The 18,883-nt window shown below is 39.2% G+C and overlaps 1 protein-coding gene across 30 annotated transcripts in view; it reads left to right on the top strand.

Moving 5' to 3' along the window:
* The window catches only part of RBFOX1 (RNA binding fox-1 homolog 1), a 1,117,054-nt gene that overhangs the window by 870,519 nt on the left and 227,652 nt on the right, over positions 1–18,883 (top strand). For 3 of the 30 annotated variants that reach the window (XM_032125567.1, XM_032125577.1, XM_032125578.1), the window contains 2 exons: positions 3,653–3,806; positions 6,581–6,801. The exons of 26 other annotated variants lie outside the window; for them this stretch is intronic. In XM_032125567.1, the coding sequence (XP_031981458.1) occupies positions 6,715–6,801 (87 nt within the window). In that variant the 5' untranslated portion in view covers positions 3,653–3,806; positions 6,581–6,714. Of the gene's footprint in view, positions 1–3,652; positions 3,807–6,580; positions 6,802–18,883 lie in introns of those variants that run through there. One more of the 30 variants, XM_032125568.1, reaches the window with a different exon arrangement.

Genomic DNA, 18,883 nt, shown 5'->3' with positions numbered 1-18,883 from the left:
CTTACGTTTCTGTGGTAGCCCAAGGGAAGTCCAGGCACCGAGGGATCCCTTAACTCCAGTTTTAACCTGCTTCTTCTCTCTAGCATACATTTATCACCTGTGTAAATGAATGTGTCTTGCGACTCACTGAAGGGTAAATCACTCTCCCTGCTGTCAGGGGACAAATACTTATCTTTTAGCAATCCAGTCCAAGCAGGGATGAGGGTTTCCAAGTTGTAGAAGAGGCCAAGCTTTGCTTTCAAGAGTTCTGGGAAAAGTGAAGCTAAGTAGGTGTATATCTTTTAAGTGGGTGTGTGTGTTCTTTTATATTGCTTTCATTGTGGTGATCTCCCTGTACCAGATGCAATCCTCTTCAAAGGAATTTACAGTCAGAGATGGATACAAATGTATAGTTGACCTGCAGAGGAACAGGAATATTGGTCACCATGCCGCTGGACAGTCAGTTCATCCCCCAGTCAATGTTTTTGTGTGGCATTCTGGCAAGAGGAGGTTTTATGGGCTGAAAGAGAATGTTTGTAGATGTTTATAGAGACTTACCTGGTAGCAGGCAACTTCAGGAGAAAGCACCGATGCCATTTGGAGTTTGGTTAGGAGGTGCAGGAGCGCAGTATTCAAGGCAAGACAAAGAGAATATTCATCTTTGAGTTGTTGACAGTAATAGATTGGGTAGGAATAGGCTGAGGTAAGCCTTTGAGGAGGATGACAAGTACAGGATAAAGGTAGTAAAAGGACGTTTTTTGGGGCAATGCAGGTAGAGAAAGAAGTGATCTTCGTGGGAGAATTCCAAAAGAAATGGAAGGTAAACAGACCATTCTTTAGCCAGTGAGGTACTAAAGCAGCCCATGACTCAGTACACAGCACTGACAATAAGAAAGAAAGTTGAAACCAGAGAGAAAGGATGGGCTGTGTACTCAGAAACCAAGATTTACTGAAGTATAGCACTTCAAATGTTGCAAGGGCAATCGGCCTACAGGGCAAAAGCCTTAATCTCTCTAGGGCTACAAATAGTTTCTCAAATATGTTTCCTGACTTCTCCCAGCTTGTCTGAAGCTCTTGTATATGGCAGGACTGTAATTATTTATCTTTATTTATCTTTGAAATCCCCAAACTTACTATCATTGGATATTTAGAAGAAAAAGGCTAAAATTTGAACTTCAGTGGAACTGAAGCATTGCTGTTTTTTGACTGAAGAATTAGCTGGCTTCATCTTGACCTGCTGCTAGTTTCTAACGTGCTCCTAAGAGCTAATGTAATTGTTAGATGCTAATGTAATTTTTAAATGGAAACTTTAAGTTCAGAAGAAAAATGTGTTAATTCTAAATGTGCTGTATCCCATGTGCTTGAAAAAGGTGGTTTCTCCCAGGTTTAAACAGTTTCTGTATCCTTGCCCTGTTCTCTGGTATGAACTGAGATGCTTAATAAACTCAAACAACACTGACAACATCTGCCATGTTAGCTATCAGTATGAAACCAGCAGACACTTTTGATTTGTGTAAGTGACATTTTCATTTAGAAGTCAGTAAAATATCCACGCTGTGTTTTGGCTCTGCTGTTACGTGTGAGAGGAGCTGGCTGGGGAATGGGTACCTGGCATGAGCAGCTCCTACACGTACTTCATGTGGAGGAGAGCAGAACAGTGAGCAGCTGAGGACAGGGGGCAGCTCTGGATGGTGCTTCTGGTGCACTTGAAGAGCCTTTGGCCCTAAATGACTTTTGCAGAAAGGTGGAAATAGTCTGGAAGACAAGTGCAGCAGTTATAAAAGTGTCAGCAGCTGTGCTGGGGAGGGTGGTGGAAGATGGACAGCTTTTTCTGCCTATCAGTATTTCCATTAATGCCAGATCACCTTCTCTTTCAAAGCATGTGTGGTGCTGGTGTCTGGTAATCCTTTTTTAGAAACAGTAATCTAAAGTTGCTGTGGATGAGGGAAATGATCAGGAGACTCGGAAACCAATTTATCCTTTCAGTTTTGGGGTTTTCCTTTACCAGAAAACCATTGAGAAACCTTAAAGAGAAAACAGAGATCATTTGGAGAATAGGAAAGGTGGACAAAAATGGGAGACTTGAACTTAAAAGAATCAAATATGACATAGCATAAGCTATGGAGAGGGTGCCAAAGTAGTATCTGAATTTTTTATGATCTGAGAGCTGGGAAAGTTAGGCTAGTGTAGGAAGGAAATAGAAATTATTTGAACTTCATTGGTGTTGTGCAGCATTTGGAAGAAGTATTGTTTGTGGTATTTTGTAGATATAGGCATTAAGAAGAGTTAATTATTTGGCAGAAAGATGGTCTAAATAGATTACTTCTGTCAGAATCTGATTAGAGCATACATCATTGATTGGCTGATGACTGCATTGCAGGGATCTGCCTTTTCCAGGCATTGTGGCCCCAGGAAAGTACCACAGCAAAATTTAGGCATGTGTTTTTGCCTGGGGACATATTTTAGTCATTGTCTAATGTACCACTTACATCTTATATGCAGGTGGGAGCAAACCTCTGGTCTTTCTTGCACCATTTTCATTTTCTTGCTCTGCCTGAACGTGTTTGGTTTTCAGGCAGATTTCTAGCTTGATTGCTGTACAGTACGGATGCACGGATACAGCAGTCTCCATTTCCTTCCTATTTAAATGACTTTTTAGCAAGTCTTCAGTGAAACTGCTGTTAGAGCGCTCCTGTCAGTAGCTTTAGTTCTGTGCTAAAACATGAGATTGTGGTATTAGACTGCTGGGCCTGAAATACTTAAGAATTTTGTGACCTAGTACTACTACCTCAGCTTGCTTAACCTACGCTCTTCACCTTTAAAATCAGCCTTTTAGCAAAAAACCTGCCTTTTAGCAAAATTCTGCATCATCGAAACAAATAAGATTGTGCATTTTATTTGTGTATGTGCACTTTACACATAAAGCTAGTGTTCACGTGTTTTTCTTGTTCTTTCTTCCTCTCTCATTGCTAAAATCAATTTTCAGTTTTGGAAAATCCATGAAAAATTTTAATGAAAAAAAAAACCCCTAGGGTTTGGGAACAGCTGAAAGTAACCTACCCTCCATGAGCACGCTGAGAATGGCTTAGCGTGTAATTTTTTTTCCTAACAGCATTACGATTTTCTAGAATGTAATGGCAACGAAAGCTGTATAGTTGTTTAAAATAGATGATCTCCCCTTTTCCACCCACAGGCACAGTTAATTTTTTGCAGGGAGGAGGAGCCCTACAGCAGGCAGGAAGTGGGTGCTATCACCACCAGTGACATCAGGGAGATGCTTGATGTGCATGTCCCAACCCTTCTGGTTTTGTCCTCCCAAAAGTGTTTAGGTCCATGCTTGACCTTAATCATGCTAAAGGTCCTGCTGAAGTGAAACAGAGCTCTCAGCTTAATTAATACTCTTCTGGCTCATTCTCTCAGTCCTCAGTACTCTTTGTGGTCAAATTTCAGTTATTCAACATACTCTTGCAGAGCCAGAGTGACCATTGATACTAACTAAGAGTGAGCTGTAAAAATCAAGTCAAATTTCCTTTTTGTGTGGCTGGGAGGGAGAACAGATGTGTTGGTCTGAAGTGGTGGAGCTGATGCAGAGCCATTGGCATAAGTTCCGAGCTTGGCACAGGGCGGAGACGCGAGTAAAGCTCTGTTGTGCTTCTGTGGTTTTGATTCACAGAGGTTTGTGCGAACTTAGGTAGCTGGTGCACGCATGGGACATCATCACAGAGCCCAGCCACAAGTCAGAGCTTGGATTTGGAGTGCCTCACACCTAGACATTTAGAAGCATGTTGCTATAGTGAGGCAAGCAAAGCGTCCTTTCGTTAAAACAGGTAAAACTGGTTTATTTTCAAAGTTTGTTTTTGTATATTACTATCTGCAATGTAGAAAATGGCAATGCTGCTTAGATATTTGATGCGTTTGTTATTCTGGAATAATTATACTGCTTGCAAAGGACTGGAAGGGTCCTCCTGGAAGTTGCTGAGTTCACACTACCACTACTATTTGCATTATATAATTGACTGTTATGAGCCACCCTTTTTTTGTTACTGTGGATTTGGAAGGCTGTTCTAGACCCTCACTAGACAAGACCAAAATACTTCACAAAAACCCCCGAACTTGAAAAAATATGTTCAGCCTAAATTTATTCATAACTAGGTTTTTCTTGATTTTTAGAGTGTCAGGATTGTCCTTAGCTTAGACAGTCTCTTCCTCCTACTGTTTTCTTCCCTATTCACAGATTGCTTTGCTGGGATAAACAAATCAAATTTAGGTTCCTGTTGCAACATAGTTGTTCCATTCCCCTGAACACCAAAAGGAATTTCTCTACAATGTTTGTATTTGAATTTGACCTTTTTTTCTTTTTTGATTTAATGTGGATGAAGAGAACTGTGTTCTGTTGGAAGTACCTCTAAGAAATCAAGACATTAATTGAGAATTAAAACTAAGAAATAGTGCTAATTTTCCTTTTCCTATTTGCATCTCACTAGCATCTCAAATTCTTTAAACAGATGCAATGAGACCCTGTATTTCTTCCTCCTGAGTTTAGCTCTGATGTTTATTAGGAGGAGCATGATCTTGCATTTTGTATTATTGAATTCCATCCTATTTCTATTAATGAAGCCCATAAGATTTAGCAGTTCTTTCTATGTAATATCCTTATCTTTTTCAGTCTTGACAGTACCTTCCAACTTTGTGTCATCAAGAAATTTCATCAGCAGGTTGCCTTGTGCCAAAATAATTAAAGAAAATGTTAAAAAAATCTGTCCTAAAATAGATCACAGAAAAGCTTCCCTTGAGCCTGAGCTTCCCTGTACAAATCTTCCTCCTCAGGTTTTCTAATGTCTTATCAAATGCACACATGCTGAAACAAAAAACCTGGCAGGTATTTTACAGAGCAATTTAACAGTCTGTATTTATGTCAGTTGTCCCACTGGAGTCATTTGAGTAAAGCTTGCAGAATCCATTTTATAATCTCCATTCCTGGGCGAAAGAAATCTACTTTCTTTTCAAATGCAGCTTACTCTGCTAGATGAAGCAAATAGGCAATAGTTAAAATGAATTTTTTTTTTTTTTTTAGAAATTAAGTATTTGTGAGTTGTGACTGCAACTTGCTTTCTCATATATACTTTTTGTCTATATATTTCTCTGTGAAAGTTAGTGACTGATTTTGTATTGTAATTTATGATACTCTTTTGAAAAATCCATGATGTGTCAGCCTGCTTGATAATTAAACTGCAGAGTTTCTCTTCCTTAATAAGAAAAGACCAAGAAATGGGATTTATAGCTAAGCATAGTCAGATAACCAGTGAGAACAACATCGTCCCCAACAGAAAAGTGAAGCGGTTCTGAAACAGGAGATGGAGTGGGGTAAACATCACTTCATCATGTGGCAATTGCTGGCCTCATTGGCAGCTTCTCCAGGGAGCATCACCGAGGGTCACAATTCCACATCTAAAGTTAGCAGTGGGGTAAGGCTGGCAGTGGGGAGGGCCAGCGGGCAGCTGCTGAGGGAGATTTCTAAATCCTGCAGCACGGCCGCCGTGATACGCGAGAATCAATTACTGAAAACCTTCCGCGATGGTCAAAATGTGACATTAAATAATTGAGTATCACATCAAATCTTGTCTGCAATTAGTTATCTGGAAAAGTAATTATGCAACAAAATCAAGTAGCTGAAATTAGTGGTGTGAAGCACCCTGGTTATTCGAAGACTGTAGGAGATTTTTTTTATTTCACTTGTAACATGCAGTTGTAAGTACCTAACTAATTCTTTATTGAAATAAAAAAGTCTTGCTCAATTGTAATTCTTGTCATTAGTTACATCTGCAATAGAAGATACATAGCACATAAAGCAGGTGTTAATGACTAAGCTGGTTTTGTCTAAAGTAAAAATGAACTGTGGAAGAGAATGTCTTGTAAGTAGTACATTTAAAATCAAATCTGTTTTGATTTAGGGAGGAAACCAGCCTAAATTTCACTCTTTTGTCTCTTACATCAGTAGTGTAAGTTGATTTGGAGAACGGAGTTGTAACATTCTAATGGGGAAATGTGTTCTTTTAAAATAGTTATGATCAATTTAACAACATAGATGTTGTGAAAGGTTAGAAAAACCATTAAAATACAATTTACACTAATAGAAGTAGTTAGCTTGCATTAGTTAGCTCCCATATTCAAAACAAACAAAAATATAATGAATCAAAAGAGTATGTACCCAGAATAACAAACTTAAGTGTAAACGCTCGCTCACATGAACATTGTTTAACAGCTTATAAATACAGGCAAATGTCTAATTCTGCAATCATGATACCCTGATTATTTTGAAAATGGCTTCTAATAGTAACTGTTGTCATGTATATGCCAGAACCGATAGGAAAATTATTTCTAATCAGTAGATCTGTACAGAATTTGATCTCTATGTGTATAGTACTTAAAAATCTGAACTGATAAAGAGTAGTTGGCTAGTCATGTTACTTAAGCTGGTCCCAAAATAGCACCTTCCTTTTTGGGTAGAGTTAGGTTTGCAGCTGTTGTCTCTATCTGTTGTCTCTGAAGAAAATTTTAACATTAAGTGTTGCTGACGTCAATTTTTTTCTTTTTTTTACAGCTGATGTGGGCTTTGCCCCTGACAGAAGTTATTTGGTTCTAGCTCTGAGTTTGGAAGAAGTTGGTATATAGATTTTCCCCTAACTTTCAATTGATGTGTTTAGCTTTAGTGGGAGTAATACTATCACTTAAACCATGTTGTCGTCTCAAGGAGTTTTGCTACATCCCTATGGAGTGCCAATGATTCTGCCGGCAGCACCATACTTCGCTGGACTTGTTCAGGTAATGCAAGGCCGCTTCCAACAAGCAACTTAACTCTAGTGCACTTAGAGCAATAATTGGAATTTTTATGGTTGAGAAAGCAAACACTTTTAATACAGGCAAAAGCTCTCATGTAGTCAGTGAGAAGACAGTAGGAAATCAAAAAGATGGATCACCCTAATCTGTGTATTGACATCTCTCATGGCTGAATAAATGGTGTAGTTGAGCTATATTTGCTTGTATTGATTTGTCTGCTGTTTAACATTCATGCCTTTGCTTCATGAGGTTGACCACAGGGCAGAGGATTTGCTATCCATTCTAGGTTTCTGAGGGAGTCAGCATTCCCACGGCAGGTCAGAAGACAAAGTAACTTACCATGATGTGTTTAGGTTAAGTGTTTTAGCACAGCAGATAGGAATAGTGTTAAATATGCATTAATTCAAATGTTACTCGTCACACGGAATGAAAAAGGGGTTGTGGTTTTGTGTGTCTAGAAATATATCACTTGCAAAGAATATTTATACACATCCTATTCCTTTGAGCCCTCAAAGTGTAAGATCTTGCTGCAGGGCAAGAGTTCTGTATATTTAGGAGTCAGCTGGCAATTACTAGATTGTTGTTGTTGTGTTTGCTTTTGCTTTTATTTTATTTTTATCAAAAAAGTGGTGCTACTGCAGTTTCTACTGTTAGACTTGGGATTTTTGATAGATCGTGCAGATGCTAATTAAGCAATAAGTATCCTGTTGTTTACAATATTAGAAGACATTAGGAAAAGTCAAATAATATTTCTAAACACTGATAAAATTGTACCATCTGAGTGGCGGTAGTTAGATATTGTGCATTAACAGGGTCAAGACACCCACGTGTGTTAGGGCATTTCTGTGCTGTGCTAGTGAGGGAAATTTTCATTGTGCTCCTTTACTCTGATGCTTTGCTGACACAGAGGGGCAATCACAGCATGAAACAGGTGGTTTTCCATATAGGTCCCTTCAGTAATAGAAGACTGTGGGTTGTGTTCTTCACTTTAGGCTTAATATCAGACACATCTGTCTAAAATAGAAATATAGCATTGCACAGTGGCCATTATCAGGTATTGGGAAACTGTGTCTTGTGGAACACACAAGCTAAGGCTGCTTTTCATGCAGTGAGACACATCAGGCAGGCCTTCATATCCATTAGAATTTGGGGGTGAAGGTCGGACTCTGGAGCTCACTCAGACCCTCTGCCATCCTGTCCAATAAATAATTACAAGCAAATCGTGCCTTTCAGTCTATGCTGATTGATGTTGAAATTGCTTTTGAAAGTTCTCATAAGTTCCTGTTATAGATTAAGTGCCGGTGTAGGAAAAATAACTGCACCCAACTGAAATGGGTGAATGTAATCAGGTTTAATGGACTCGAGAGCTTGTTGGGAATTAAATAACTATTGATTTGTTGGAAAGTTGCTGTCATTATAAAATGCCACTCTGGACACATTATCCAAGCAGACAGATTAGAAGAAAGGGCCCTTTGAAAATTTGAGATGCCTTATTTCAATCTTTTTCCTCTTCATTCTTTCCTTAGAAAGATAGATCCAGGCCTGTGTTACTCCTTTAGCATAGATCTAAAACAGTCAAGCAATAAGAACTGCTGAAAAAAACCCCAAAATATGTAGTACAGAGGCAGTTGAAAAGTGTTCTTTGTATGAATACTTCTCTAGTCTCTTGTCTTTTCAAGAGACTGATGTCAAACCTGAAAATGGCATTTTGGAAACAAAGCACGCATTTGAGTTATTGTCCTAAAGAGTGAATTACAGCATTAAATGCTCTCACCAATTTGTCCCCCAAGATTTTGCCTGCATTTACAGTATCTCTGGTCAGCTTATGACACCAGAATGCTTATTGTTTTTCTCTTGGAGTAAATGTAAGTATCCAAAATAAATAATGCAAAGGACATTTGATAGGAATATTTGTATCATCCTCTTCTAAGCAGTAATTACATAACATTCAGAACTTTAATGGAAATTTTCTTCAAAAATATGCCTTGATAAACTGATTATATAAATGTTTTTTTCTGGGTTGCAGGTCCAGAACCACAACCCTGAACTATTTTTGAATATGAAGCAATTTTAACATTATATAGTCTTATAAGATGCCAATTTATTTATTTACATGGATTTCTACAGAAAATAGATGTACCTTTGATCAGGGATTCCTCATGATTTCCAACTGGGTTTATTCTAAGATTGCGTATGAAAGCAGTGTGTAGAGTATTGCCTAGAGATTTGGGGGACTATTTTGGGAGGCTTTTTTGTGGTTTGTGCATGGTTGAGCAAGAGAGATCTCTGTGGAGCAAAGTTTGTCTTCAGAGGTCCTGCACCTTCAAGTGCTGTGTGTTATTTTACTTAATGCTGTGTATATGCAGTCCACTGCTCCAGCCTCTCCTAAATTCATCAGTAAACCCTGCTGTGCATCCTCTGCTTGCTTCTGTCACACCCTCTTGTTGGAGCAGTGGAATGTGTGAAACCTGAGACAAACAGAAAAAGGGTGGTGCTGTGGGTACCTCTCTGGACACACCTTATACAAGCAGCCATGCGCATTTTCCTAATTGCATGTGTTCTATTAAGGAGATTTGTATTCCTTTTACTGAGATGATGAGTTGGAGTGAGATGATGGAAAGTGAAGTGCTTGTGTTCTTGGAGAGACAGAAGGTCCTGGGTTACAGAGATGTTAAAGTGTATCAAATTATGTTAAATATACATGAAAACTTATTTTCCAGTAAGGAAATATACCTTAAACTTATTAGAATGGTGGCCTATGACTTAGTAGCACATTTTAAAATGAGAAAATATCTTTCCCTCTTCCTTCCTTCTCCTGGGTAAAACTATTTGAAGGGGGAAAAAAAAAATCCCATGCAAGTACAAATAATACGTAAATAGTTTCATGACTCCTGTGGGTTGGGAGAGATTTTCTGCCTTGGCACAAAAGACCCACTGGTAGCTTCACGGGCTGTCACAGCTCCACTGCCACGAGGACCCAGGCAGGGACTGCAGTGCAGCCACTGCGTGTGCTGAGGGCAGCAAGTCCCACAAAACTGTCCTGCTGCTTCTCCTGGCAAGGGAAATAAAAAAAATGCCATCTAGGATAAAGTGTCAATCCAGTAAGAGATTGCTTATCCTGCCCTTGGTCCCCATCCCAGTTGAGTCATTTGATTCCCAAGGGGGAGCCCTTATGTCCGGATAAGCAGAGGAGTCAGGAGGTGTCGGATGGCGAAGGTCCATCTGCCTTGGCCGGGGTGTGGAGCATGGACGAGTGGCTGTGTGCTCCTGTACCATCTTACAAGTTCTTAGAATAAATGCCAAACCAAGCTCCAGTTATCGTTAAGTTACAAAGTGGTTTCTAAGGCTGCACTCTCTCACAAGTCAGAGAATAGTATGTTTTGTTAAATAATATCGGAGAGGTCATATTAGCTCCATCCTTCATGGCTCTGAGTGTTTCGGATATATCAAATGTTTGTAGTTGCTCTGGTTATTTGGAATGCTAAATTTACAATAAAATATTTTGAAAACACACATGCAATATATGACATTTTAATAATGGATGCTACTTTTTTTATTATGTGGCTGGGTTAGGTAGCTTCATTTCCATTTAGCAGAGAAAGAGGAGCTCATAGGCATTATTATAGAAGTTATTAAAGTTGAAATTGCTTAGATTTTTCAGTAAACTACTGGAAAGCTCTAGGACAGAGTTCTATTTAACAGAGAACGTGGAACTTGTATATATAAGATTATAAAGATGGGATTATTTATGAATATGGTCTGTATTTTTTTTAAATACGCTTTTATTTTAACATAGTGACCAGAAAAATTCTAAGAGTTCGGAGGGTTTAAGCTTGTGTTCATTGTTAAAGAATTCAGATAACTAAGCTAAAAGCTTTTATTTTCTGATTTTATTTGCTTATTTATTTATGTAGTGGTAAAGGATTGTAGTGGTTGGAGAAGAAAATAGAAAATAGGCTGGTGATTAACTATTTCAATATATTGGGAATTACTGTACTTTTAAGTACATAATTCCTAAGCTTAGATTTTTTTTTTTCCCCCTGTGCATCTGATTTTCCATAACTGGTTAACCAGTGTGTTTGACTGACAACTGAAAAACTCATAATCTGGAGACTGTTCCATTTTATTTTAGGGCTGAGAGAATTGCCTAGAATATGCTGTGAAAAGTTGTGGTGCAGACTTCATCACGGTGCCATCACTTTACCCATCTGGAAAATCCTTGTTTTAGTGCCGTGTTGGGAAGTGCTAGCAGTGGGTACATTCTGAGTACTTGTAGGTGTTAGAGTGTTAAGATACCTGCAAAATCACACTTGTGTTCCAGCAATCCAGTCTTGGGGAATGTTATGGATTTGTTGTGCCACCTTACATGAAAAAGGCTTTTGTGACTTGGTAGGTTCTATTTGAATAATACATTTGAAATAGTAATGAGGAGAGGTTTTACTTCTTCCAGTGTTGCCTGAAGTGGTGTATGGTTGTTTCTGTTGGTTTTAGATTATGATCTGGTGGAAAGCAGAGTGTCATTTTTGTTTACACTGGCTGAATTGCCTATTTGAAATCCAGTAAGTAGACGATTTAGCTTAAATACAGATTTATTCTGGCTTGATTGTGTTGTTCTGTCTCTCTTGTTACTAGTACTGTACTCCCAGTGCTTTGTGAGTGGAGGATGAATATGTTTTACTATTGCAATCACTTTTCATCTTGTCTCGGTTTTGAGAGAGCACATCTAACATTTCTCCTCTCAGTCTGAGAGTTGCAAACTTTTTCTCCCTTTTGTATCAAAAGTGCTTTTAGCACATGTAACATGTGGTGTTAGTGATGTATATAGTCCGTATTATTTTGATAACTGAAAATTTTTGTAAGCAATGTTTAAATGTCTGGAAATCATGGAATCATAGAACTGTTTCTTGGAAAAGACCTTTTAGGATTATCAAGTCTGACTGTTAACCCAGCACTGCCAAGTGCAACATTAAACATGGCCTTAAGTGCCACATCTATGCTTAATTTTTAATTTACCCTTTTTAGATACCTCCGGGGATGATGATTCAGCCATTTCCCTGGGCAGCCTGTTCCAGTGCTTGACAACCCCTCTCTAACATCCAATTTAAATCTCCCCTGGTACAACTTGAAGCCATTTCCTCTTGTTCTGTTGCTTGGGAGCAGAGCCCGACCCCCACCTGGCTACAACCTCCTGTCAGTAGAGAATGAGAAGGTCCCCCCTGAGCCTCCTGTTCTCCAGGCTGAGCCCCTGCTGCTTCTGGGGCTCCAGCCCCTTCCCCGGCTCTGTTCCCTTGCCTGGACGTGCTCCAGCCCCTCAATGTCCTTCTTGTCATGCAGGGCCCAAAAGTGACCCCAGGATTTGAGGTGTGGCCTGAGTAGTGCCCAGCACAGAGGGTCAGTCACTGCCCTGGTCCTGCTGGCCACACTGTGGCTGATAGAAGCCAGATGTCATGGCCACACACTGGATCATGTTCAGCACCCCAGGGCCTTTCCTGCTGGGTCCCCTTTGCAGCCACTCTGCCCCAGCCTGCAGCTGCAGGGGCTTCTGGTGGCCAAAGGGCAGCACCTGGCCTTGGTAGCCAAAGAGGACTTGGGCCTCTTGCTCCGCTGGCCACTGCTCTTGGCCCAGCCATCCAGCCTGGTCAGGGCCCTCTGCAGAGCCTTCCTGCCCTCCAGCAGGTCCTTAGTGTCATCCACAAACTTACTGAGGGGACATTGAATCCCTTTGTCGAGATCATGGATAAAGATACTAAACAGAGCTTGTCCCAGTACTGAGCCCTGGGGAATCCCCGCTGGTGACCTGCCCCAGCTGGAGGCGATTCCACTGCCCGCTCTGGGCCTGGCCATCACCCAGTTCTCACACAGAGAACACTGCACCCATCCAAGCCGTGAGCAGCCAGTTTCCAGGACAGTTCTGTGGGAAATGATGTCGGGTAGGCACATCCAGTGCCTTTCCCTCATCCATTAAGCAGGTTGCCTTAGGAGGAGATCAGGTCAGTGAAGCAGGACCTGCCTTTTTAAACCTGGGGTGGCTGAGCCTGATGGCTTCGTTGTCCTGTATGTGCGTTTTGATGGCACTCGAGATGATCTTCTCCATACAACTTTGGATTAAATTGCTTTTCCTTTTAATCCACGGAACAAGCAGTGTAGCCAATAAGCGTTGTTAGTGAAACCTGCCAGCTGCTCAAGAGGCTGCAGACAGCTTGAAAGTATTTGGTTATTGCTGTTGCAAGAGTTTATTTTCTTTTAACTTGCCTTTATTTCGTGCTAATAAGTGCGGATCTCATCAGATACCTGGTGAGTGAACCCACAGGGACAAGAGGGAGGGTAATGACATAGAATGTCTTCCCCATTGACCAAAAAGACAATTTGTCATAAGAAGAATAGCTTATCTAAATGCTTTTAGTTCAGCTAAGAGACAAGTTGTTATTCTGCCCTCCCATCTGCATAATTTTTTCTCACTGGCCGTTCTTCCCGAAATCAATGGGTGACATAATTCCAATGACTAAGGCAACACTGCATTACCTTTTTCACCCTTATCCTGTCAACTCAGTCAATGCTGTGTTATAGTTAGGGCGTTTTTCATCTGCCAGATTTCATCTGACACTCAACAGGCAGAATTTTTTCCTTTTCCACTTTTGCATGTAACATCAGTATTAGTGAATTTTAGACATGATGATCTATAGTTACGGTCACTAGCTCATGTGTTGGAAAATACACCCCAATAGAGTGTTTTAGTATGGCAAAAACTGGGTAAATCTGCGCCTTTCTGACTGCAGGGGTTTTCAAGTGGAATACAAGAAAGTGGGTTTTTTTTCTCCTACATATTTATTTTTTTTTCCTACAAACTCAAATTTCTAGAGATGGAATAGTTTTCATTAGGGTAAGTTCTATTTATTTTTTTGTCCCCTAAATAAGACAAAGCTTTTAAGATTTGGATTCTCTGTAAAAGCAGATTGTTTAATTTGGCTCCTCCAGCTAGGAGCCATCAAGCTGATAGTGCTGTTTCCAAGGATCTGGAATTTCAGCTGATTTTTTTCTCTCTTCTGACTCATGCATAATCATCAGTAATAAAACTTCTGATGGCCAGATAATGACAGGAGATACAACTTTGAAGTTCTTTCGCTTTCACTAGAATGATTCACAACTGATATAAAAATATGCTTGTACATCTAAATATAGAACAATCATTTTAATGGAGTTTGCTTGAATATTTCACCTATTTACCCTCGGATGAGTTATCTTATGTTCTAGAAGCTAATGCTAGAAACCCAGTTCAAATACATCTTTTGGCCTGTTTGCTTGCTTGCTTTTTTTAACTGAGGTGTGCTGGTAACTGTTTGCTCAGACCTGGTTTCAAGGAGGGTGTTGTAAAAACATATGAAATGTCTATTTCAGTAGATCAGGTTGTGCAAAAAATATGGTAAGGACGTAATTGTTTCAAATATAAGTACTTTCACCTGAACTAATTGGGAATTGCATTTAACTGCTCTATTACTACCTTAGGGTGGTGGAACCACACCTGGCAAATATTTGACAGTCAGATATCACAGATAATTTGGAAAATTTTGGTGTTTTTTTTAGTGTAGTGACAGATCATGAACACTGTAAATAGATAATTGGGAATTGAACCAGGTAAATTTTCTGTGTCAGACTTTCTACCTGTGTTTCACAAGACTCAGATTATTTTGGATTAGGGTAAATTCTGATTTCTTGGTTCCTCTTCTTTCTCTGGGGGACAGATACATGAGCTAGAGAGCTTGGAGAATGACTTAGTCCTCCAATTCTGATGGGTTTAATTAATCAGTAAAGAATGGAATTTCTTTTTTAAATCTACATATGGTTTTGTTGCCAACCAAGCTGAGAGGAAAGTAGAAGTCTCTTGCCTGTATATTCACGAGTCAGAATGGTTCATGTTCTCATTTTATGAGGCCTTGAACTAAGTGAAACATGGTGCATTTCAGGCAATGTTATTCATCAAGGAAAGTTATTCAGAGTTTGAGAAGTCTCCTTCTGTAAAAGCAACTACAGCTAAAAGTACTCAAAGCCGCGAACTGATCTGAACTATACTGATTTTATATTGGGTTGTTTTTTTTTTTAATTCTGAGGGAGTAAATATGATGTAATGCTTATTACCCCAAGGCTTTTTCATCTTCGAGAGCTGGAAGTACACTTTTGTTATGTCTCTGTCCACATTTTGCCCCATATTATTCCAAAGCATGTAGTGCCTTCCTATTTGTTAATTAGTAGCATTTAAAAGTCATGGAGGAGAAAATGGCAGGTTGTTTATATATTGGTTTACTATGATAAATGTCTGTGACAGTTTGCTTTCTCTGTACCATTTTAATGTATAGCAGATTCAGTAAAATGCATCTCCAGACATCTTTAGACATGTAAGCTTCAAAACATCCAACCCAGGCAAGAGAGTGCTGCCAAAATGCAAATACAAGGGTTTCTCTGTAAATTACCAGCAGCTGTGCAGGTACACATCAGCTGTCTTTATTTGCACTGACAGTGGTACTGAATAGGAGCATGTTTCAAACACTTTGAGAACAAATCATATTGACACTTGAAACCAAGAAAGAGAAAAAAGGAAATTTCCAAACATTTTACTTCCATTCTAGACAAAACCTTAGAATTATGTTAAATCAGAACTTAAACAAGGGTGATTATTCCAAAGAGAATAGTAAGAACAGGTTTAGACAACAACAGTCAGGATTTTTAAAAGCTGTAGCCCTGTAGTTGGTTAAAAGCAAGATGACATTTAGTTGAGAAATAAAAAGTGGCTAGAGGTGAGGGAAAGCACATCTTCCTGCATTTGTGAATGATCCTGGAGATAATAATACAGAATGAATCATTCTTTCTTTCCCTCCTAGCCTCAGTGTGATGCTGACTTGACTGAATTAGCAAACCTGAGAAGTCCTTTGCTACTCTCTGGTGATAACTTTGCTCTGTCAGTGCAGCTCAGGGGACTCAGCTCAGCTGGATGCTGAACAGGGTCTGTGTGGTGGGACCTGCTTCAGATATGTGCAAGCAAGTTTGAAGGTGTTTACCCTCTATGCAAAATGGTCCCTTATTCTCTAAGTGTTGGACACGTATTTTAAGTGTACAGGATTTGTGTTGATGTTATGTTTTGTGAGATTTGGTTTAGTGCTTGATCACCTGTTTAGTTTTTGGTTTTTTCTCTGATTTATTCAATCTTGCTTATGCAAAAATTAAGAAATACAGAAATTTTTTTTGTTAAGAAATTAAGAAATACAGAAAAGCCTGTTTTTAATGGAATAAGCTCACTTTTGTTAGGTTTTCTTTCTCTTTGACTTGGAATTGTACTGAAAAATGCTATATGAATAAATTTTCTAAATGAATTTTCATCTTGCTAACAATGGAGGTACAGAGAGAAAGTAAACCTCTACAACTACATTTCAATATGTGATTAAAATGAAAATATTTTCAGTTATTAAAAGAAAAAAACAACGAAGCAAGAAATCCCCAAAAACATGAAAACTCTTTAGAGCCATCAAAAGCCACCAAGACGGAAGAGGATTCTGGCTGTTTGTATACAAAAACCAGAAAAGGCAAATTCTTAAGAAAGCCATGAGTGTTGTTAACAGAATCTCAACAAAATTTGATTCTATAGAGGCTGAGCCATAATTGAAATGGTCTGATCCTCAGGATCTTAAATTTATACTTTGTTATGCATTTTAGCAACTAATTACTACTGAGTGGTTTTTAAGTTTGTGGTACCTGGAAAGTGCTGTATTGGAAAGCTGTCTGTTCAGGTCCATGCTATAGAGAGCATGGCTTCACTGTCTGCTCTTCATTCCGAGGAAGGTTTCTTTCAGAAGTGCAACAGTCTTTTCTACCCTGTCCTGAGATAGAAGCAGGAGAATGAACAATCTAACGTGTTGTGTTGTGACATGTCATGCAAGAGTCTGCTCTGAGATGAACATGGAAAACAGAGCACCAGCTTTCCTCTCACTGAGGGAAATGAAATGTAATTGGAGCAACCCCTCCTTCTGCAACACAGGAATAAATTACGCTTTTGATTATTACTTTTTAAAAGCTCTTACATCCAGACACTTAGATGGGGGGTGGGTTTCTCTCTCTTTTTTGGCCTTATGCCTGAAACCAGAAACAAGCAAACTTGAAATCCTGAAACTACCTTAAACTGTCACCAACTCTTAAAAAGCTGTCTTCCATGTTCTCTTTGTCTTCTCTTTTCATTTAAAACAGAAATATGTTTCACTTTTGCTACCCAAATACAAGAGGATTTGAGGCCAGCTAAAGTATAGCAGCTGGGGTTAGGACCACCAGTTTGCCAAAGATAGCAGCCAGTCTTTGGCAAATTGTTCTTTCTACTCGATTTTCCCCTATCAAGTTAGTTGTGATGTTTCCTATTCATTTTAAAAAAGTGTGTGCAGAAATGACTCAGTGTAGTTCCAAGTTTGTTTACTTGTTGAGAATATTAAATATAAAATGAAGGCAAGCATTGCCTGTAAGGATGTATTTCTGAATACTTCTAAAGGTTACCTGAAATTGTTGATATCCAAAGAAATTTTTCAAAACTGATCATTCTGTAAGAAAAGAAATAGATGGATCAGTTTCATTATAGCACTGGTCAGTGTGTCCTGGGAAAGTGTCCTCACTGGCTCCTGGGGTGACTTATTTTGTAGATTGAAGTTGTTGAAACCCACTCAAACCTTTCAAATGCTGCTGTTACAGGAAATGAATCCACCTATTGCAGGATTCTCCCATTTTTAGCTGACATACTGTGCTGGATTGACTGAAGTGAGTACACGGTCTTTTTACTGCAGAGATGAATGTTTTTATTTTTATGCCTTCCTCCGTGAAGGAACAGTTAAAATCAGGCAGAGGGAGATGTAACAGATGTTCATGCACATTTCCCATCTGAAAATGTCTTCCACTGGCCAAGACAATTGTTAGGCACAATTAAGCCCAGTATATACATCCTGTACTGTAAGCCAAGGCTGCTGAGGGTGTTGCCAACAGGGGAGCGCAGGTTTGGAAAGAAGGAGGTTCATGAGAACTTTTATCTGCAGCAGGTTTTGGAGCGCCACTGTGTGAAAAATGAAGGAGACCTGACTGAAGCTCAGAGTCTGTGCCCCATGTGTCCTTAAGATACAGCTATACTATATACAGCTATAGTTTTAGGAGACACTTTCAGTCCATGAGCAAATTTCATATGCATTTCAAGGACACTAACACTTGAAATCTGATTTTTGAGAGGCATTTGGTGTGATGTTGCCAGCTGACTTTAAAAGCTTGTGATATTACGCCTTGTAATGATCCACATTCAGTGTAATTGTCACTGTAATCAGCTTTATGATGGCAAATCTTCACTATGACTGCAGGGATATATTTTTTGCATATTATGTCTGAAATGTGAGTTACTTTTTGATTTCAGAGGTACAGTGGTAGTGAAGGGAGGAAGGCACTGCAGACTTTTGAACTCATGTATGAAACGTTTATGTAGAGAGTGGAATTTGTCATTTCCAGTGATGTGATAGCATCTACTGTTGAAAAAGACACTGAGAACCAAATGCTCTTATATTTTGTGATTTGTATTGTAATTGAACCCATTAGGGTTGGCCATTCTGGAAAAGCATGCTTTCCTGGCAGAAAATTGCAGTGATTGACTATTTTTGTTGCATCAGAATATTATACAGACGTTGTGAAAGTGTGCTGACCTAAAAACGTCAGTGGATATTTCATATCAGTCTCCCTTTGTGTTTTGTTTTGGTTTTTTCTAGGGTGGGGAGGAGTGACACAAAAATACAAGGCAGACATTGCTTTTCTGTTGTGTAATGCCTGGCTTTTAATAATGTAAAAAGCTCTGTGCCAGGTCTGTAAACACCTTGTAAGTTCTGGGCAGCCAGTAAGTCTTTTCACTGAAATATGAAAGAGAATTCTAAGCCAAACCTCTTTCTTATTCCAGTCTTATTTTCCTGTAATAAGACACAAATCTGCAGAGGGTGTTTTCCTGTCCCTCTGGCCTTAGTTCTCCACATAATGTTTTTGTTAACTTTCTCTTTGAATGGATATAAATTGG

Source organism: Corvus moneduloides, chromosome 16 (genome assembly GCF_009650955.1).
Source record: "Corvus moneduloides isolate bCorMon1 chromosome 16, bCorMon1.pri, whole genome shotgun sequence".
Taxonomy (NCBI): Eukaryota; Metazoa; Chordata; class Aves; order Passeriformes; family Corvidae; genus Corvus; species Corvus moneduloides.
Note: the sequence above shows the minus strand (reverse complement) of the source record. Positions and strands in the feature narration are given on the sequence as shown.